The sequence below is a fragment of the Hylaeus volcanicus genome, chromosome 3 (genome assembly GCF_026283585.1).
Source record: "Hylaeus volcanicus isolate JK05 chromosome 3, UHH_iyHylVolc1.0_haploid, whole genome shotgun sequence".
In the NCBI taxonomy this organism is placed as follows: domain Eukaryota; kingdom Metazoa; phylum Arthropoda; class Insecta; order Hymenoptera; family Colletidae; genus Hylaeus; species Hylaeus volcanicus.
Genome location: NC_071978.1, coordinates 21731257 through 21754828, shown reverse-complemented (window position 1 = coordinate 21754828; position 23572 = coordinate 21731257). Strand labels below are relative to the sequence as shown.

Sequence of the window (23572 nt, the reverse complement as noted above, 5' to 3'; positions counted from 1 at the left end):
CCAGGAACGCGTAACGAATAATTTTTAGACGATTATCAACCGAAACCCTGACATTTTCGTTCATTTATCGGAAAATTCTCCTCTGGATTAACGAAATTCTCTGAGGTTCGATTCTGCAGTTCGAATTCATTAAACTAAATTCCTCGAATTCCCACTGTATATCTTCAAATTTCACTCCATCATCGAAATTCCTTTAATCTCATTTCACGATACAGGTTCTTTACATCGCGTTACGATTCGAAGCCTTCGAATTTCCTGAAATAATACAAATTCTCTGAATTCCATCCTCGCGTCCCTTTTATCTTTTATTCGTTACACGAAATGTTCATCGAGGAACTTCGCCTACCCCTGGTCGCGGATGATCTCGGACCCCCGGAGGTTCGAAGTAATTCGACGCGACCTGTTTCTGCTACATGCTAGTCCAAAGTGCACGCCCAGCGGCACGTCCAATGGCGTATCGCGGATGTCGAGCAGGAAAAGTCTCGAATTTAATTTTCGCGAACGCAGGATCGAGGGACTGCGCGTTATTTTGGGCCACGTCCCGATCGTAAGACGGTATCGACCGTGTCGGAACGTGCCGAGCGACCCATCGACGCGGCTTATTAGATTTCAATTTAGATAGCCGTGCTGGATTCGCGACACCGAAACGATCCCTTGGCTCGAGGTTCCGCGCTGTCGCTCGATTGGACGTGTCGCGAATTTTCAATCTCTTACTTCCGATTTTGGTCACCCTCCGTTACTCTCTCTTTACAAACACTGTGATCCTGCACGCTGTTTCTCTTTGCACGCCTAATTGCACGCTTCGATCAGATTTACCATACGGACGCTCTTTACACGTATATCTATATATGTGTATCCATTTGGGGGTGTCCCGTACGAAACTGGCCACCGAATTGTTTTTACCAAGGTAACGGATCGATGGAGAGGATCTCTTAGTCTTAGGATCAGCTGGTAGATCAGTAGATATAGCGTTCATTTGAGCGATGAGTGCATCCGCGAGATAGAACGGTTACATAGACGCCATTCATACAGTGTTGTTTATTTCATGCCTGAAGTGTTCTCATGTTTAGCTGTCGCGGGACGGAAAGCGCGTCGTATGTAATTTTAAGCGTTTCGTGGGGTGAATACGTCGCGAGAGAAAGTTTCTTTCTGGTGTCATATTTTTTTCAGAATTTTCGAGGTCTGTGGTCGCTTACACGTAAGTACACGTTCTTTTCTCTTGCATGGTCCATTTCGAATCATTCGCGATTAAATCGAGACAATTGTAGCAGTTGCGAACTCGAAAATGGATAGATGTAATAATTTTTTATTGCACTCAACTTTAATGTATTCAACTCGTTACGTTTGAGAATATAACTTGCGTAAATTGAACAAAAAGGTAAATTTATTAACCTTATTACTTTTCAGACGTAATTGAAATACTGAATTTACACTTATTATATATTCAGTACAATTAACTCGTGAAATTGAGTTAAATGGAAGGATAAATTCGCTGGATGTAGCACTTTTAATTTCTTTATTGTTAATTAAACAATAAAGTCTCTACATCCTCTTGGGTAATAAATTTTCTTTAATCAACTTAAGCAATTAGAGAGCAGACGAAGCCTGTGACAACGGAAGAGGAACTAATATGAAAGTTAATTTTAGCTTGGGGGACTAATAATAGAAGACACCATTGACACCATTTTTGTGGACTATTATGATTTCACTACGGCGCAATTAATTTGAACACTCATTAAATGTGAAATAATTATATTTTATTACTTCCCCCTCGCGGTTTTACCTGTAAGTAAATAACACACGTTAATTGTACGAAAGTTACCAAAACGCCGCCAAAGGAAGGGCAGAAACGTTTAATTAACATTAAAGAAGCGAAGCCATGCTCATAATTGCAACAATTGGCTCGATTTAATTTTCAATTACAACCAGCATCGTCCATTAGTAATTTAATACAAATGCCGTTATCATGACTCTCAAATAACTCGAAACTCCAGAACTCGAAATCAAATATGAAATATTTCATCGACAAATGTATGCATTACCAAACCGTAGATACCTAAAATATTTACGCGTAATAATTGTACGAATTCGCGTTCGCCGCGAGAACACGTAAATGTCGGATAAAATATATACAAAAGGAGAAGAACAAACAATAAGCCAAGATCGAGCTTAAACACTCCGAAAAGACGAATGACACGGAAGAAACAATTTTCTCTCGAAATATTCACCCCGAAACGTCGCTTCGAATCATTTTTACGATTCATTCGCCCCTGTTCTCGCGACTTGAGGAGACGGTTAGGTGGCCCGTTCCGAGTGGGACGTCCCATCCATCTTTATATGTACACGTAAGGTATATATACATCATCTTTTGCCAGTGTTTCATACTCTCGTTTGTGCGAACGTCCATATTATTTTTCCTAGTGTGTATCGAGCTAAGTCGACCAAGTATGTTTCCGTAGATCGTATTTATCTGTGACATCGAAGCGCTCGTTGAAAATTCCGCTCGGGCGAGAGAGAAAGGGGCCTCGATTGGTTTTTCTCCCCTCCCCCCCCTCTCTCTCTCTCTCCTTAACACGGGACGCGGCGCACATGAGCGTTCATCCCGCGTGTTCGTCGACGTTTCGAATCGTCTGCCGCAAAATTAAACCCGGATCCCCCGTCAGATTAGGATTTTTCGTTTAATTTTGCCCCACGGAGCCCGCGGGACGTCACACCGGCTCGATGTCACAGCGTGAGATCGCTTCCACGTAAAGTTTACCGTTTCGTAACTGGTTTTAATCTTCGCACACACACACACACATCCGTGTAAACATTATGCATCGTTCAGCATCAACGTATGCGAGAGCATATATATATACGTAATGTCATTTTTTCTCATCATCCTTTTACTTTCTGCTCCTACTTTTTTTGGATTGATTCAAGTAAGAACCACACAGTTTATCCACATCTAAATGGTATCTTTCTTGCAACGACGGATCGCCGTGGACGACGCTCACACGATCCGGTAGTAGGAGTCGTGCTCTATTTGTCCCGTTCGAATGAATTCACCATCACCTTTGTTGCTCTCGATATACGGAGCTAAGGGGAAGTCCCTCCGTGGGTAGCTCGTTCGCGTACGAGCCCTCGACACTCGATCCCCCAGCGTTTGACTTGGGTAAATATTCGATTCTCCAGTCGAAAGCACGAGCTCGAGCGTTTCTCAGTGTTCAATTTAATTCGGGATCATTTTCTCGAACCCCATCCAAGATTGTTGTATCCAAGTGGGTCGTTCCACATTCTAGGGGAGGGGGGGGATTAGTGAACGTGTTTGAAATGAAAATTCAATGTTTTACGGAATACACGTGGTACGAGAAAAATGTGAACTTGGTGGGTGTACTCTAGTTTGCTTGTAAAAGGAATTGGTATTAGGTTGTCCCGAAAGTTTCTTTCGCGAGTTGCACTCAATTATTTTATGTGGTCGTGTTTATATAAATAGACAATCTAATTTCATAGATATTCATGTTGTAACAGTAATGGAGCAAAATGAGTCGTGCACAATTCAGTAATGTAACATAAAACATAAAATATTGTGCATGTATTACTTATTAATAAAGCGAAAGAAACTTTTCGGACAACCTAATACTTTACTGATAGAATGTATACATTTATTACTCATCGCGCGTTGAGTAAAAGTGTAATTTTTCTTGTATGCCTAGAAGAAGTAGTATTTTCCGAAGCAGACAAGAAGTAGCGAGAAAAAAATTTCCAATTGATCCATGCAAAGTAAATTGTACACTTTCGCTAAACCGTCCCAGTTAGTGTACACATTCGCCAGTGACTACGTACATGACCTACTTGCAGTAGGTTCACCACGGTTCACTCTCCGACTGTAACACCCACGAAATTTCAGGAAACATTTATAACCTCTATGATTTCATTCAAATTCACACGGCGCGTTCATTTCGAATTGAATACCATTCGTTTCATTTATCACTCGTGCTCACGGCTTTCGCAACGGCAGTTCTTATCAGCCGTCCCGCCACGGAGAGACTTTTCCGAACGCCTCGTATCTGTGTTGTATCGTACGATTACGTTTGGACCGATTCTGACCGAGCTATTATCACTCTCACTATTGTAGAACAGTTTTTTCATTATGAAGACTATGCTATGTTTCGCTCGAGATATTCTCCTATGATTTTGTGTAATATCATGCTCATTATCATTATTATCGTCATTAAAGTTACATTATTGGGACTGCAGTAAATCGTACACGGGACGAAATTTATGCGAGCGACCTCGTTACATTGCATGAATTTCATTTCCAACTAACACCACAAACGTACGATTTTTTCTCTATCGTTTCGAAACTTCTCGTGGCGTGATTCTTCGCGAAGTTCAAGGTCTCTCGCGTACCTTCGTCCCAGGTAGTGTTTCTGGTACGTTTCGGTTTTTAATCCGCTCGTCGTCCCATAGGGCATGGGTAAGTAATTCAACGACCATCGAATCATATTATAGAAATGAAAAAATACAAGCCATGTTTAATTTAACTCTCCCGAAAGTTCTTTGCGCCCCCGCAAGCGCGTGTCCGCGCCAGGGGACACCGATCAACAGGATTCAGGTGCTACGTTCCACCTGGAAGGACTCCTATCGCGACTTCGTTGGCCAGCAGCCCCCTTGAAGACGCATCGGGCGACATAAGCACTTATCCAGCCTCGTAAATGTTCATTTTCCGGGCTGCGGGGTACGTGTGCGCGACCGTGACCGAATATTTATGGCCCGGGCACAATTTTTCACGGGCTCTGGCTCTCGTGGGGGAGCGTTGCACCTGTCCTGTTGCAGACTGGGGAGGCCACGTGAGAAAAAACGCATTGGGAAGTCTCGAGACATTTAGAGATATCGACTTCGACCAGTTTTCGAGGAAAGATTAGGATTGGATTGAGAGGAATTTTTATTTACAACGAATCTCATTCTTGGATAGAGCAGGAGAAAGTATTACATCGGTTTCTTTTGTTGTTTGGAGGATGAAAATCCCTTACAGTAGCTTTGAGTGAGGTATTTATTCTATTAACATCATGAATGGCAAATATATAAAATATTCAGTACGGAAGAAATTTGTTACTTTTAAAAAATCGTAAGATTAAAATAAAAATTCACGTCGCAAGTGAGTCAAACCCATAGTATACATTGTAGATATAGTCAATATAGTGTCAATGTAGATTTGTTTTTGAACGTCCCCATAAATAAGACACTGGTAACGCAGCAAGTAGTGCAGTCCCGTATATAGTCAGACGAGGAACCAGTGAGTGTCGCGCGTTTCACGTTAAGAACGAGTGTCGAACAAGATCCAGAACTCGAGTTTCGGATCCCGTGGCCTCCTCTGCGTCGACGAGACTTCGACAAATATGGCAAAGTTGTTGGAAAAGCGTGATCTTTCCGCATCACGAGGATATTACACGAAAGCACGTCCCAGGTTCTTTTTGTGGCCCGTTTTGGAGCATTGTCGGCATGAAGGGAAACATTAATTACATTCTCTTCGTTCCCGGGAACGGATTAAACTCCAAGCAGTTTGTGTAACCGCGCTTGTATTTTAATGTTAATTTCAGACGTTCGGGAAGAAGATTTATTAACTGCGCCTCGCTTTCGACGCGTACCGAGCCCCGCTGTTAATTTCGTTTCCCTGGCGCGAAGTCCCGCGGAGTTTCCAGAGTTCGATGTAATTATCCCGCGAACTGAGCCGTTTCGTTGCTATTCGATGAACAAGTCACTTCTTTACGGCAATATTCTGTTTGGAGTGAACTTTTTCAAAGTTACGAAGTTAAGAATGAGGCTCGTAGGGACGAAGTCAGTGACATTGAGGTCGCAGCCAGTACTTTATTGGTTGCTTCAATTTTGAAACTGACGAAATGGGATGAGTTAAAGCGAGAAGGTACATGTAGAAGCTGGATATGGAAATATTGTAGGAAATATTCTGTTCAAAGTATTATTATTTCCAGGACCTGAGATTTAGGGTCAGTCGGGGTCACCTACGGTCAAGTCTTAACACAGGATTATTTAGATATGATAAATCTTTGGTACAGGTTTGAATTTTAACACGAGATCCTTGATCCAACGCTACTGATAGTCGTGAATTTAAAAAACTCATTTAGCTCCCAAGGTGAACTACTATGAATATACAACGAACGAGCTAATATTTATTATCCCATTTCGACAGTTTCGTGCCTCGTTACAACTCCATTCAGAAATATAGAAACTCTGTCCTACATCCCCCTAAATTCACTTACTCGATTTAGATTCATAGAAGTCTCGTCGTCGAGCTGCGCGTTTCCCCTGGCGATCATCATCGATGAGCCCTTTACCCCGCTCCCAAAAGCCGTCTCTCTTTCAGCCTCTAAATTCTGTCCTTAAAATAAGAAAAGAGGAAACGAAAGTGCCGTCTCCGGTCGAGATACGCGAATAGGAGAACGGTTAGTACCGGCATGCAGGTACATACTATTATCACACGTCACGTTTGTAGTTCCACCGCGGATCTCGCCGTTTTATTTCGAGAACGGTGTGACGGAGGGGATGAGGACACAGCTAATGTGTACCACGAGCCAGGGCGACCAGCCGTTCAACATCACGTGGTTGATGGACGACAGACCGATACAGGTCAGGCCTGGTGACGGCGGCTCGACGTCGTCTTCGTCGGGCGGATCCAACGCGGCCGTCGTCCAGACGGGCAACAACATACAGATAAGCGACTATCCGCCGTTTTCCAGCATCCTGACGATAAATAACGTCAGCGCTAGTCACAGCGGGAACTACACGTGCCAGATCAGCAACGTCGCTGGCCTGGCCGAATACTCGACCAGCCTCTCCGTTGCTGGTTGGTGTCTCAAACGAGCAAGAACAAAAATCGACATGGTAGCTGTAAGAACCTGTGTACATAAAACCGTGTGCAGCGATACACTCGTCTGCCACCGCGTGTTTGTCTGTGTGCGTGTCTGTGCGTATATACAGAACGGGGCGTCTCGAACGGCACCCCTCAACCCTGTATCGCGTGATGGGAATTCACTGGGAGGCTGTAAATTTCCTTGAAGGAGTGTTGCAAATATTTAGGAAGACATCCAGGTGCTGGTCACTTATCTTTCACTTGGTATAGTCCCTCGAGGTGTTTCTTGTTTAAAGGGAACAATGAAATGCATACGATGGGGGGATTAACACAGTGATTTCTAGAACGAACATAGTTTTACCAGGCATTGAGATGGGAAGGATGTTTCTATACCTCAGATAATTGGTACGATTACAATGATACAAAAGAATAGATATTATTGAGCTGTAATGATTAAGTAAGAGATCTAGAATTAGTAATTTTTTTTTTGGAGCTCCCTTCGAATTGTACGCCACCCACTTTGGGAAACAATGTCTCGATATCTCCGGCTCCGTTGACTTTGAAGAACGAAGTTACGGTTGAGGGTCTCGAGGTAGTCGAGGACGAAGTCGCATGGCTCGATGAAGCAACTATGCTAATGAGGAGACGAAGAAACTGTAGTATCTATCATACCCACCAGAAATTCGCTATATTTGAGCTCGTTCGAAGGTCGTTACATCCAAACCCTTCGTTTCCGGATACCACGATTCTTCAATTCATACCTATCACAATTACTATACAAAAAATTTCACAGGGAGATAATCAGTATAACTGATCTTTCGTGGATTTAAAAAGCGTGACCTTGAGTACTCACCCAAAGAGCCAATGACACCATTGCCTCCTCGATTCATGCGCCATCGTCGGCAATGATCTCGCATCTTCACAAGGAACGGAGACGGTTAGGGGTGCGCTCTCAGACGCCTCACCCTGTACATATGTGTATACGCACATGTATATATATATATATATACATATTACGGCACAGTAACCGAACGACCATGGGGAAGGATTGGAGTACGGTGTGTTTCGACGAGATCGATTCCGCGCCGTGTTTCCGGTGACCTCGCTCCTTCTCGATGCTTCCTGTTCCTTATCTAAAGGCGGTTTCGTCGTCCTGAGATTTTTCGTTATCCCTCAACGACGACGTTCCTCGCGAGTGGATTAAGTTCGATGGAACCGAGTGCTTGGACCACGGTTCATGGAAAACCAGTAGGTGCGTTGCGTCTTGAGGAAATATCATCGGGAGGTGGGATTGTTCTGGGAAACTTTGAACTTTGAACTCTGAACTTTGGCGAAGCACGAGAGCTCCGCATAAGTCGACGCCTCTTACTAGGGGAGCACTCAACCTGTCCCACCTTTGATTTTAACCCAGCTTCGCAGGATGTCGGATTAGAGGTCCTTCGCTGCGGGTAAAATATTAAGTCGATCATTCCAGGGATGCAAGTAAAGTAGGTTGCTCTGAAATATGTGCTGTGAACATCAGGCTTTGTTATCAAAGTGGTCGTGGTGCGTAGGATTCGGATTATTCTTCGTTTCCTTGAATTGTTTCCGTTACGATTGCATTCGATTTATTTCGAATCGAATTCTGTTACAGTTCTAAAGAGAACTAATTAATAAAAATATCAATGTAGTTAATATCTGAACCGTGAGTTGAGGTGCCCACGTGCTACCAGCTGAGAACAGGGAATAATAATTTGTCTTCGCCATCCTTTATTCAGTATAACCTGTTAAGCTCTTTATAATCACAAAATAAATAAGAAAGTAACGAGCACGAACGTGAAATTGGAACAAAAAATGCGTGCAGTATCGGAAATCGATGCAGTGCTGCAAGATGAGGTTGAAATTAGTCAGCGACTAATTTATTTATGGTATGCTTAAAAGTGTTAACAAAGTTGGCAAAGTAGTCAACGCTGTTACAGGGGTCATTAGCAATATTGCATATTTCAGGTGTAAGTTCACTGTTACAATGTTCCGTCTCGCAAAGCGGTACAAGGGAAAGTTTAGTTTTACTTGGATCACGAACAGACGAGTTTAGGACTTAGTTTGAGCGTGGAACTTATATTTCTATTTAGAAGTTTAAATGTGGAGGTCTGTAATTGTCTCACACGTTTCGAGGCATCTGATATTTAGTGTAGTTTTATTTCAAGTTGACCTCCATTTGTTAGTTATCAGATATTCTCGATGTTTTTTTAATTGTTGTTTCAATCACGACGATTCTTTATTTTATTCTTGTCACGCTTCACCTTTTCAAACTTTATTTTTCAGGTTATTATAAATAACAGTTTAAGGAGAGTTTCTGTTTTCATTCCGTTTATTTCCATGTCTGAGAAACTAGATCAGGATTGATTGAAACAAAAATATTTGACATAAAGTAGTTTGATAAACAATATGCTTAACATTAAATTCAGTGTCCTACATCAGTCATTAAATGTCATTTGTAAGAGATAGCAAGTTAGACACTCAAGATTTATTCTAAGTTGACCTCGTTTGTTGTTTATCAGTATACTTTCATATTTCTCTCTTTATTCTTGGTCTCCTAGTGTGCTTGTTTACGGAAATGCGACGGCACGACTATTTAATTATTACGTGCAGTCTTTACGATCTCAAAATTATTGTCGGATTATTAAAATTCCTAAGAAATGAACACATTTTCGGGGACTTACTATTTTATTACCTATCAATTTTATCAAGACGAAAGGGTTGGAATAAGAATGTTCAATTATTACAGGACTGTTCCACGACACCACATGGTCCACGAATAAATGTTAAAATGTTTTCCACCCATTATAAAATTTCGTTTGCACGAGGCAGCAGCGGGATTGGCCAAATTCACTGGCCCCCGCGAAAACCAACTTTCCTCGCAGATGTTCCTCGAGACGTTCTTTCAAGGACGGGGCACCGGTGCTCGGCTGGCAATTACAGTTTTCCAACTACGGCCTTTCCGTGCATGCACCGAGACTTCCTACGGTTAAGCGCGGAACGATGAACACGTTTTTTCAACGAGCACATTCTCCGACTCGAATGCTCATTTCCCGCAACGACGTCTCCCTCTGCTTCTACGAACGGCATTATAAGCCGAGCTTCTCTGTCTAGGGGTTGGGAACCACCCCCTCCGCGACAATCGAGAGCCTCGCGTAGGAAAATTAGTTTCGAGTTTCGAGTTTCGAGGTGGCGGGATAACGCGAGTTTACAAGAAGTTCCCACACACCGATTTCAAAAGTCGACAGCCGTTTTATGGCGATGGAACCTGAACCACTTTCAATCGGGACTGCCAAAGTGATTTCGGTAGATTAACCTCGTCACCCCCTCGGCCACATATGTGGATGTTTAATTTTTTATAATTATAATTACTGTCAATAATAAAAAGAACAAAGATTTGATAATAACTTATTCGCTACAGAATCCCTCGACAAGAGGATTCAAGATTTTAGAGTTCTGCCTACACTGATAATGTTATTTCCGATGTACAGTTAGAGATATAAAAAAAGCGCGAAGAAAAATCGTCCCGGAAGGATATATATAACACATGTTCAAAGTGACTTTACTTCGATTAGTAATTCGTGTAGGATGCAATCTTATTTAGTTATGAATGCATAGGTATATGATTACTAAGTGTTTTCAACTTTCCTCAAGTCACTCGATAACTTCTTTGAAAAGTCCACAATTTTAAACTAAGAAATTGTAATTTCTTAAGAGGAATAACTTAAGAGATAAACACATACATCGTCTAAAGAAAAGAGAGTACTCAAGCAGAATAAATTTAACTTACAAAGGCTATGGTAAATCCCTACAGAAATTTTCCTTAGATCAACAGAATACACAATACGAATGTTTACAAGCAAAAAGTACCAGTTCCGCAAGGACGGTACTCGTGTAGCCCGTCCTCGAATCCTCGCTCGACCAGGATTTTCGGAGTGGAGAGGGGATTGTTCGAAAAGATCCGACAACAGAAAGCGCTCCGCCCTCCACGGGAGAGCAGGACGGGTCGTTCTGGGCTACCTAGGCGATTAAATTACGGGATGTTTGCTCGCGGTGCTCGGCCAGGAATAACGCCCTGTAATAAATAATAATAACGACGGAGGTCGCGAGTGCGCGCGGTCAGGAGACGTTGCTGTCGCGTTAATCTTCGTTATCCGAGAATGAATTCTTCTGATAACGATAGAACGCATTAGCCTTCTCGCTTTCACACCCCGAGTCCCGCCCCTGTCGCCGGAAAGACGTGGAAACGAGAAACAAAAGACGGGGGATCGCGGCTTTTGTGGTTTCAGTGACGCCTGGCGCGAGCGTCAAGAGTATTAAGAGCCGCGACACGTCGCGTTACGGTGTAATGTTCTACCCGCCATTCATATTCACTAGGCAGGGCTCTGTCGGGCTCGGTGAACGCGTAAAAACCACCCGTAAATTCGAGTTACACGCGTTATAGCAGCGAATCAATGCATTCGCGCGGCACACGCGCGTCCATCGTGATTTCGATATCGTTTTTTTCGGCCACCGCCTGCTCCCCGTGCCGCGAAATAACACGGGTAGGGGTGTTTCGAGCCGCTAACGAACTATTTTCACAGCTCTACGTCCAATCTGATCTCGGAAACACGAGCCCTGGCAGGAACAATGCCTCGAACGAGCGCCACGTTGGGGATGGAATCAATTTCGAACGGTCCTGAATCGTCAACTTCAGGTTGAGGATTTCATTTGAAATTTTGGTATTTGTGGCGAGGGGCTTGGGCCAAAGAGAGATCTGTACTTGATCTTCAGGAGGCTTTCAGTGAGTTAATTCTTGAATGTTAATCTTGTCGATGACTTGAATTCAGGAACGAATTTCGATCTTCTTTCTCTTGTCATTTTGTTAGAGTTCTGTAGAAAGAGGAGGCCAAGCAGATGAGTGACTACTCAAATATTTATTTTCGTCTTGAATCAAATTATACTCAGTCCCTTTTGGTACTTATGGCGAGCGGTTGGAGCCAAAGAGAGATCGGTATTTGATCTTCAGGAGGCTTTCAGCGAGTTAGCTTCTGAACTTTAGTCTTGTCTAGGTCTTGAATTCACTCCTGAATACGGATCTTCTTTTTCTTGTCATTTCCTTTGTATCCTATATGTCAAGGACATGAGTGACTACTTGTATTTTTTTCCCTCTTGAATCAAATTGTGCTAAGCCCCTTCAGAAGTCTCCGACTCCAAGAAATTCAATTTTCGCCCTACAATTTGAGGAAATCCTTCTCGATTTATCGATTCCCATCCGAAAGTGAACGACTCGATAAAACCCCTTAATTCCAAAAATCTCCAATAGTATAAAAGTTCGAAATCGTTCAGGGCAGAGCACCGATTCAATTCGACTTTTGAAACTCGTGCAAGTTTTGCGCGAGACTTATCGGGGCTAAGAGGGGTCGCAGCGATATCCGGTCGAAACAAGAGCCAATCGAGTGGAAAATAGGGTGCGCGATTTCCAGCGATCGGCGAAAACGTTCGGAATGATAAGGGCAAGAACGGTCCTCTCGCTGCGAAAACGATAACGGGTTAGGGGTTGCGCGATATCGGGCTTTGGGTGATAAGAAGCACCTGACCTTCCATTTGTTCTTCATTATTATAGCACGGCTCTGGTTTAAATCCCGAACCTGACCTGAAATTGTGGTGACGTAAAACGTAGTCGAAAATGGGATAGTAACATACTTATCATGAAAGAAATTCTCAAATTTTATGAATAAATTAGTGAAGAATTCTACACTGTGCAATCTTAACGCATTATTGACAGGCAATTTTACAACACGATGAGAAAAGCTTTGGTGATATTCATATCGCCCTGGGTTTCATAAATTGAAATAGATAATGCAAGTGCAAACACGAGTCAACTCGTGACCGGTAAACAATGTGTTCATTCAAAATTCAGGGTAGCCAGGATATTCACCACATCTTCCTGTACGATTCTCCTAGTCTGACTGCGAGAATAATTTCATAACACAGTAGTGCAATGTTTCTTCTGTGAAACATGCTAGAAGAGGAAAGAGCTCCTCGTAGCAATTAATTCCAGATCCAGATAAGTCTAGATCCAGTACTGTGTAGGGTTGCAAACTTTGGACGCGAACTTTCTAATCCCTTATGCATATTCCAAATATACCAACAATGTTTAGGTTAATTACGGAGTTTCCAACAGGATTATATAATCCTACCTTCGATAATAGGTCATCGTTTACTAGGCCAAGATTTCAGGTGAAGATTTAAGTATTGCTCAAATAAGACAAGCTTACCTTTGAAATATGCAATACTTTAGGAATCTCTATGATAAATAAGGCACGGAGAATCAAACCCACGATCCTCGGATCCACATTCGACCGCTTTTCCTACACAACCAATCTCGCACCCTATGATTTGTGTTCTTGCTGGACTTCTTATTCTTGGCTATGGGGATGCGATACTACAATACCGTTTCATTTTACTGCAGAGAGTTCATCCTTACACTTGCATCTTAAAAACACATACTATTTCTCGCGATTCTCCCTCGGACATGTTTCACACTCTCTATACCAACTTCGACTTTGCACTTTGGCGGATATACTTTGGTGTTGTAATTCCTCCAGCGATTGGCGAAAACGTTCGGAAAAGTAAGGACAGGATTGGTCCTCTTGGTGGAAACGATAATGTGCAAGGTTTGCACGCTATCGAGCCAAGGCGATAAGGAACACCTGACTTTCCATTTGTTTTCCATTATTATAGCTCGGCAGCCGGTTCCGCCGCGTCGTTGCAGCATATCCGTTGTATGGTCGTTGTCCTGGAATCGGACGACGATACGGCCCGGAAGCGAGTAACGTCTAGCTGCGTCGTGGAAGAGGAGCTGAAACGGAAACGGCAACGTGTTCAGATAAACGCTCGCGCGACGCTGCACGCGCGTTAGCTCCGTTATGGGATACACGTGTCCTAATGTCTATAAAACGACGCGGCTGGTCATTCGAAATCCATTTCGGATGGAAGCGTGGCGAACGAAAGATTTTCTCGAGGATTGCGAGGACGAAGAATCCGTGTATTATTTTAAGTCGTCGAACTTTAAGTAGACAGTCTTTTTGGCAAGTGTACACTGCCTCGATAAACTTCAAGAAATTTGTTACGAGTGTTTACATGCCACTTTTAGATATGTACAGATGGAAGAATGTCGGTTTTGCTTTTATTGCACAAGTAAGCTTTTTTGTCACCTAACATGTCTATCACTAAATATCATGATCAATATACTTTGATTCACGTCTACTTATCCTCCTTCGAGCCAAGCATTTTCTACCCTACCGAATATCAATAATATAATAAAATTTTCCGATAATGCTCGTACAACATTTTCAGAATACCTCTTTTTAATAAAAAGCCATCGTTCCGACTTTTAATTGCTCGTGACCACGAATGTTTGCTCACGCATCGCGCACGCGAATATGCAAAACACATGCTAAACGTATGCAGAGCATATACAGAATGCATGCACTTACATGTACTTATGCAGAATATGCAGAGCGAAATGTACATCATCAAAAGCCTTAAACGACGAAACGAATGGTTGGCTTAAAGTCCACGCGGTGGTAAAGGACGCTGTTGCATAAACATTCGCGGTCTATTCATGACACGTTTGTTCTTCGTTCTTTCTATTAGCTGGGAAATCCTTTATCAGCTTTCGAACTTTTTTTCCTGAACCAGTACAGCATCTCTCAAAATGTAAACGGTCGAAACAAGGCAATCAGGTTACGCTTCCATAGTTACAAATTATTGAACGAATTCCCAATAACAGCAAGTAATATCCTCTGAAAATATCCACCAATTTATTTGTTTCCTAAAGACTTCCGATACATTACCTCCTAGTAAGTTTCCACGCAGCAGTTTTCCTCTAACGTTGATCGATGAGTTCGACTCTCCAGCGAAAGAATAAAATTACCTCCCCCTCCGCTCTCGGGGAAAAGTGGATAGAACGAGATGGCTCGTTTAATTAGTCTCGACGATCTCCAGATCTCAATCCTCCTTTTAGGCTTCCGCGAGAGAATTCAAAGTTCCTCGAACTCGGCCAATCTCGGGCGCATCACCGCGGAGCTCGTTCAACGTTTAAAACAGTCCCTCGAACCTTTCGTGCTCCCCTGAAACTCCCTGTCGTCCCTTGGCCCCCTCGTTACGTCCATAAATAATTAAGTGTCAAGTTTTCGCTCCCGGAGACTTCGAAGTCGAGCGATTTCGCTTGAAAGTTTCGCGACAATGCACGGCCTCCGAATCGCGAAACAAATTTCCACCCCTTTGGCTCTTTGAAAACACCCCGAAGCCAACGCTGCAAAGCGCTGTCGTGGCCCGTCCCATCGAATGGAAGTCTGCCGGCGCTTTTAGCTCCATCTCCGCGTTCATCAGCAGCCACCATCTTCTGTGCTGGCTGCAACAGGTCCGCGATCGGCGCAGCCTTTATCGGGAATTTTCTGTTTGCACGCGCCAGCTTCGAGCGTCTTCGCCCTTTGTCGTCGGCGTCTTTCAGCACAACGAACGCCGAGGGAACAGTGGAAACTGCAATATCTTTGACAGGAGATTGTTATTTCCCGTAACTTTGTTCCGTTCGCGAGGGTTGCGATAGTTTCTGCGTAGTGAAGGAACCTAGAAACTTGCGAGGGTATGTTTTTGGTATAGAGTAAACTAGCTTGTTAGGTTTGCACAATCTGCCAATATCTACTGTGATTTGATCTAAAAATGACAGTGGTCGGGACTCTGTGTTAAGTGTGGTGACAATCACTCGAAAGATATATTGCAATTTCGATCTCGAATCGAGCCTATAGCGAGGAAGAGAAATAACCATTTCTCCTTCCTGGCGTATAAACAGTAGAAAGGATGGTTCTGTCATTTGTCTCCTGGTTTCATATTCGTATTCCTCGTAAATCCTTCTTACAGTTTGACACAAAATAATGTTGTCTATTCAATATTTCCTCGTCAGATACTCGGATGTATAACTCTAACAAATTAAAACGAAACTATTCAATTCGCCCGCGAGGCCGCACGAAAAGTTTACCTCCATCGACGAAGCAGCGCAATAGGATTAATTCTGCGTCGTACCCGTCCTAACAAAGGCTCCTCGTGCATGTCGGGAAGCGGAACGCGGAAAAAGTAGCCAGGCAGTTGAAACAATCATTCCGGGAAACATTGTTCCGGTGAACTGTGTCGTGCCGACTATTCCAGCCATTCGGATCCCTGGAAGACTCGATGTAGCCGAATCGAGGTTACTGGGTTCGAGGAGGACCGTTACCACGAATGCCAGGAGGTCTGCATAGCGGTTCGCATAGTATGCCTGGGTACCGAGTCGAGTCGAGGTGTCCAACCGGAAGCAGGCGTTCTCCTTTCAGAAAAGCAACAGAATTTTTCGCGCGTACTCCAATCCTCTCCAAGGCGACAGCACTCTCGCGAGGAAGGGATTAACGACGAAAAGAAAATAATTATGATAACGACACGACCCGATAGGCCGTACAGCACACAATCGCCCAACGAAGTCCAAGGGTTCGTTCACGTACCACGGAAGGGAACGAGGTTTCTAGGGACGCAGACTTAACCGTGATTTTTAACTGTTTATGTTGTTGCTTGGCGTGGGAGAGTTATTCAGGTGAAGCATTCCTTGAAGCATTTTGTTATCGAATGGCTCGAGTCGTTTTGATCCTCCTCAGTTTGTGGTACTCCATGGTAACACTGAACCTACCGTGACCGGTCAAATGACAGTTTACGAATTTTTGTATATAATTTTTACACGCGATGAATTATACACAATTTTTTCATTTCATTACTCAATTTAGTTCCACGCACCATATTGTTGTATTTAATTAAAAGAAATGTCTTTAAGATTAATCATTTGTCCTATTTTGGTAGAAATAGTTACAAACGTCGGTATGTTTAGTGTTAAGGTGGAATACAATAAAGTAAAGTGTGAGGAGGAGTGCAGCAGTAGCTGTGTGTAAAGTAAGATTGCGAGACAAATAAAGATTAGAGTGATACAGGACATTAGATGTGTGAATTTTAAGAAAGAAAGAAAGAATTTAAGAGTAGGCGTATGATACGAAATATTTATAAATTCGTCTTTCCTAAAATTATACTAATTTACATATAAAATAAAAAATTGGTTTAACGTGCTCGTGAAATCACATTAATTTTAACAGTGCTAAATAATATATATATATATATCGAGAAGGACCAAAATAAGTAACTCGAACCGTTCGACGTCAAAGTTCTAGGAAAAAAGCGTGTACCCTGAATGATTCCCGTGATTTCGTTTCGATTTTTTTTTCCTCTCAGTGCATGCCAAATCGACGCAGAGCAATTCGGGGGCAAATCAGAACGAATTCCGCGGGCACGGTTTCTTTCGTTTTGCGTGATGTTAGACACGGAAGAGCCCAGTTTCTCTTCCGGCCGACGTTTAATCATCGCCAAGTTAATCCGTCGACGAGCCGGGTAAGGCAAGGAAAAAAGCAAAGAACGAGAGAGAGAGATTACCTTCGTTATTGATATAATTTTTTTTTTTGTTCGGCTCTCGTTTCTCTGTTCATCGTTTAGTTATTGTGTACATCCTCACGTTCATCAGCATTTTGTAAAAGAAGATCGATGTAGCAATCGAGCGTTGAGCGAGGCTGAATTTTAATTAGAGTTAGACACGTTCTTCGTTTTACTTTTTTACCTTTCTGTTGTACGGACCGTTCTCATTTTTTGCGAACGGTTCTTGTTTTTTCTTTTCGTTTGATTTTTCTTTATTTTTTTTTTTGTTACCTTTTACTACTTTTATTTCGTTTCGTTGCTATTTACGCGTGTTCGTTAGTTAGCGTATCATCCACTTCTTTGATTGTACTTTGTAGCGGTTTCGTGTACCGAGAGATACTTATTGTGCTCGTGCAATGCAACAAATGTCTGTGACAGATGTAAAGCATGCGTTCGCGTAGTTAACGTTTCTGGTTCATACGTTTCTCGTAATAATTTTTCTCACTCATGGTATTTTTCATATACATATATGTATAGGTTAATATATAAATTATACATAGCGTACGTACGTCGCGGTACGTGCGTACGTTATGTATGAACATTATATATGTATCCATAAATATACATACGAGCAACTTGGAATGACGATGGAAGAGAATGTTGGAAGCAACGTTTTTAATATACATTTACTGTGTGCCTCGAGTTTTATGCGTGTTTTCTTCTCCGTACTGGTTACAAGTAACGCTCTTTGAGATAGGTTTGCGGTTGTTCGTACGTTGTTCTTTAAATCGATCGTTATTACATTCTATATTCACGTAATCTATTTTACTTGGAATGATGCCTGCCCGTGTTTCGTTATATTTTTTCAATAATTCTTGCATGAGACACGTTAAAACCTCTCGACGATGATACTTTCTCACCGGACAATATTTTGAAAGAGTACTCTTCCTTGTTTGATAGAATCGATCGACGAGTACCCATCCTGTTTTCTTTTCTTTTCGGTTATCAATTAACCTACATTATGTTTACCACCTTCGAGACTCCCCCTGCGTTAAATACACGCTCGGTTCCGCACTTTACAAATGATACGTTCCCACGGGTTATACAAGCACGATTTTGTTTACGTTAAGAATGCATGGAGACTCCCTCTTTTCACCTTGTTTCGATGATTTTTCCATTCAGTCGTACGTTCGTTATTTTAATTGCTGCTCGAACTTTTTCTCCCTGGTAATTAGTTTCCTCTTGATTGAGACAACGAATGAGTAAACATTTCCATCCCTTCGATACGACATCGTCAATTCAAGTAAACCAAACACAGACACCCGTCGGCTCTGTTGACACACAGTTGTTGTTTTACACACTTAGCGATGCGTAAGTATGCAGTACATCGAACCCGTTGGGAATTGCATGCGTTTCTCACAACATGAATACGTAAATACACCAGCCAACACGCGACAATGAAAACAGTAGCTGATCGACAATCCCCGTCGACGGAAGCCCGCTTTCGATCTTCCCCTGTCTCTGGGCGAGACCGACGTTCGCGGGAACAATGGCTAATTAGTCCGACAGAAAATGATCTTACGCGTTCTGTCGGCGCCGAAACCATGGAGGACACGTTGATTGATCTTCCTGCCGTTTGTTCGTCAATCGACTTCAACGGATTCATACTTCAACTCTGAAAGGGGAAAAAAAATAAACAAACGTTCTTTGTTCCTCTGCAAAGGCAGACCTGTCGTTCTTGATAGCAGAAAGTTTTTGTGCAAAATTTGGGAACTACTAATGTAGAGCGATTGGTGCAAAAAGTTGGTACAAATTGATAAATACAATTTTTGTATACGAGTATTCGTTTAAGAGGAAATTGATCTTGAGAATTTGTCAGGCACGTCTGACCAATACTCGATATTTCTACTTAGAAATTACGACCAAGCCTCTCAGACTCTACTGCGGGTAGTTTAATGTTTAATCAATCAACGACGTCACGAATTATAGTATCAGAGTACTTGCATCAATCGTCTAACAATACTTAATAACACAAATGATGTAAACATTGTTATAAATCTAGAAAATTGAAAGCTATATTTTGATTGCATGAAATTTCCCGAAGAAAAATTTGAAAAAATTAATAAATTGAATAAAAAAAACCTTAGCAATACGAAGGATAAAATAAAGGAAAAGTTCGAGATGTTCAACCTCGGATGTGCCAGTCTTTCAACACAGGTGTCTCACAAAGCGCGGAGTATAGAGTTTGTAGACCAAGCTCGTTAGACGGTACGTCCCGTGTAAGACGCGGCAGGTCTGCCTTTATAAGATTCAATTCGCCGGTCCAGCGTGTTGTGTAGAAACGATCAGATGTTTCGTTGAATCGAAACGAAGCATTGTCAGCGAGAGGAAACGTTCTAGCGAACGCGGCAAAGACGTCCAAAGGTGGCGTACAATGCTCACGGATGTCGTAATTGACGGCAATTCGCGTTCCGTGAACGGGCTCGGTAGAAGCATCGTCGACGGGGATAGCTCGAGATAGGGCTCAGGATGAAACTCACGTCCGTTGTCGGGATGGGCGAGCCAGAAGATTTTAAGCCAATTGGATCGTATTTTTAGTGCCGCCGCGGTGGACGGTGGAACCTATCGACCAGAACGCCGTTGTAGGTCACGGCGTCTCCATCGCCTGTCAGGCTGAAGGATTTCCCATTCCGACTGTGACTTGGAAGCAATCGATCGGTAAGTCACGACTCTTCGAAGCGGTGTGCTTCCGCTACGACTGGATCTCTCCAGGTCGCGTTCTGAAAAACGCGTCCAATCTTGCCCTGTAAATCGCGAAATGCGACAGCCATCGACCCTCCTCCTCGAGAAACGACACAGAATTAGTTTCCTGATGTTTTCCCGCATTTCCGCCGTCTGTCCCCTCTTTGTTTCCCATCTTCCCGCTCGGGGGCTAACCTTTGGTCTTGGATCGAAGGGACCGCGTTGGTTTGATAGAGAGATCCGTGTGTGCACGTATCGATGCGTATTTGTGAGGGTATTTGTGAAGGACGAGTGGAAAAAGGATCCTTGGCATAGAGGAGCGCTGGTGTTGCTCTGTGTCGGGTAAGAGTATGTGTGAAACTAGTTTCTTGATATTTTCCTTTACTTCCTCCGCCTGTCTTTTCCACTTTATTACCATTTTCTTGGAATCCGTTTGAGTCTTGTTTAGACCGAAATGTCTGTAACCTTAAACAGCTCTGAAAGGCGTCTCTTTGGCCTGATGGAAAGACGTGTTTGTGTTTGCGAGCTCTGATGTTATACCCGTAGGTAAACAAGTAAAAAAAATTCTTTAGATGGAGAGACGCTGATCCAGCCCTTCCATCATTCTTACCTCGAGCGGTGGAACTCCAAATCGTTTCCTCTGGTACTACCTGCGATAGTTAATCGACAAATTAGACGTCGTTAGGTGTTCCGAGCTAATAGAATTCGAATTCGTCTCCAGCACTAAACATTCGAGTTTCGCACTGTATCTGGGATCACACTTAGGGGAGTGGCTCCTAACGACCATCTGATTTTCGCTCCATCTTATCCCGGCATCAGAACTGCTGAATGCGTCCCACGTCAAAGGCTCTGTTTAAGGCACTGCTAATCCTTTGATCTGGCCATAAATTTCACGAGGGCCAAGTAGTCTCGAGCTCTACGTCTGGCTCCGCGTCCTTCAAAACCCACCGTCTCTCGTATCCTCCGCGTATTATCACTTTGCGTTCCCTCAGACCCGCGTTTATTAGTTCTGCCTTACGGAGCCCTATTGCTCCGCTATTCTAGCCATCGTCTCCGCGTACGAAGAATTTCCCGTGTCTCTTTGAGATGACAGAAGAGACGTCCGACGTTTTTAAAATGAGATTTTATTTTCCTCTCGTAGCTCAGCGCCCCTTAATAAGCGGTATTCGATGCTTCCGCTTTGACGGCTCACTCTCTTTGCGAGACGTGCCCGCGTCGATTTCGCGCTGGCAATTGCCGCTGGCTGATCCTTATTAGCAGCTCTTATTCGTTTTGCCCTTCTTCCGTAATGGTTTTCATTCCAGGAAATTCTGATCATTCAGCCAGAACTCCTTTTCCAGGCTCGTTTAGTCGGCAGGATCAACGCGTCTTCGTTCCCTCTGCCAATGCGATCGTGGGTCCTTCCGAGGTCACGGGGAGGACCTCGAAAATGGCTATCTTTGATAGGATGTGGTTGGAAAAGGGAAACCTTTACGCATCGTGCACTTGGAGATATTCATATTTGTCGATTTAGAATATTCGCTCGAGTCTCTTCTTTGGATTACTCAATTCTGGAATGAATTAAGTTGTAACATCCTGAATGTTCGAATCGCGTGTATTCTGGTTTATCAATGCCTAGAAATGTTCACGTACGCGTACGATATATTTTATCGACGGAATATGAAATCCAATTTGAATTCGATTTAATTTACGATTAATTCGACTAGCCATGAGTGATATCGAAGATATGATATTTTTTAGAATTTAAAATAATTAAATTTAATCAATCTTTAATTAAAGGTATTCGGGAATTGTATTTATTTCGTTCAGTTAATTAATCCATTTAATACCTCAACTTGGATTTCAACTACTTTGACTGGTATAATTCATTTGCGGATAATACCTTTAGTAGAAATTAAAATAGACGCCTGATCGAATTAATCGAATAACCAATGTTCACCTATTATTGGGACAAATCGTAGAAATTAAATTACAAATTACCAGAATCCTTGTCTTATCATGACACAACACGCGTGGACATAAAATATGATAGATGCAAGCCTAAACGCGACATGGTTCATACGTTTTTATGCAGTGCTCGAATGATCCTCGCGACATTGCAATTTGAAACATCTATTCGAAACATTTATTCATTACCAGACGGTGGCTATCGAAAAAGGCAATGAAATCGTTCGCTATCGATCCACCTTCTTTGTTTCTGTCTCAATCCTCTCTTCCTTAACAACTCTAATAACTTTCGATGGCTTCTGCGTCGATCCCAGCGTCGTTTTCATTAAGTTACACCTGTCGGCCAGTATTTAAGCAGAGGGTGGCTCGACGAAGGGATTCATCAGGAATTTCGCTGAACGAACGTTTTCCGCGAGTCTCATTCAGCCTGAAATAAGCCCTTCGCTCGATAAAGCGGCGGTATAATTAGTTTCATCGGTTCGTTGAACGTGAACATTATATTGCGTCGCTTCGTGGATGGAATTCTTTGCCCTCCCTTCTCGATCGCGCCTCGTTTCGTTCGAATATTTTTCAACATCGTTTAATAGTACAGCGTATATTCTAGGGACGCAGAACTCTGTCTCTATTATAACGAGTGAGGCTCAGAGACGTGCTGCAGTTAGTGTAAAATTTATCCTCTTGTTTCCTCCATCGAAAAGTACAATTACTCTTCTCGTGTTTCTACAGTTAGCCTACACTGCGTGAGAATAAAATGTTTGTGTTTTTTATTAGAGACTACGGAAGTGTGAATTTAAAGGTCAATTTAATTAATGCCTCATTAGAATTAATTTTTGAGAAACTAATCGAGGAATAGAGAGGAACAGCACATACGTATTTGATTTAAAAATTGATTGAAATAAAATATATTTATATTCCTAATAGAGTCTAAAGAATTCTGGATTCTTTAATCAATGAGAAGTGTTTTCATGTGTGTCTTGTTCGAGAGGTTTAAATACATAGATTCAAAGACGTTGTTCTTCGTGATCATCGCGATGTGGTCTGACAAAGTACGACTGCACTTTCCGGGAATACTGTATCTTTTCACGCAACACCGAGCTTCCTTTGGACATTTACCCGTTTTACCGCTGTTTATTGTATCGGAAAGAACGTCGAGTGACGTTGATCTGACGGCCTGGCAGCGTTCCCTTGTCGAAGAAAGAAAACGCGACATCGTGGATTCCGACCGATACTCTAATACCGGGGAACATTCTGTAACGTCATAAGCGTGCATCCCGCGGCACGGGATTCCTTCTTCTGCAGGATGAAACACGCAACGTTTCCACTGCAACCAACGTTTCTCTCAAAAATACGAAAAACTTTCAGAAATGCAAAAGACATCGGTTTGGAAAAACAAAATTACTGCAATGAATCAGAGATGGGCAAAATTCTTTTGCGGATAAAAATCGCGTTTATTCTTTACGAATGAATTTAAAATGAATTTTAGCGAATGAATAAAAGTTTGAATATTGTATCGATTAAATGTCAGTTTTATTCGCTATCTATTAT

General features: G+C 42.6%; 1 protein-coding gene across 7 annotated transcripts in view; it reads left to right on the top strand.

Annotated features, from left to right (window-relative positions):
- The window catches only part of LOC128873224 (cell adhesion molecule Dscam2-like), a 209999-nt gene that overhangs the window by 149878 nt on the left and 36549 nt on the right, over window positions 1–23572 (top strand). For 6 of the 7 annotated variants that reach the window (XM_054116629.1, XM_054116627.1, XM_054116623.1 and 3 more), the window contains exon 12: window positions 19937–20056. In XM_054116629.1, the coding sequence (XP_053972604.1) occupies window positions 19937–20056 (120 nt within the window). Of the gene's footprint in view, window positions 1–6493; window positions 6845–19936; window positions 20057–23572 lie in introns of all 7 variants that reach the window. The other variant, XM_054116625.1, reaches the window with a different exon arrangement.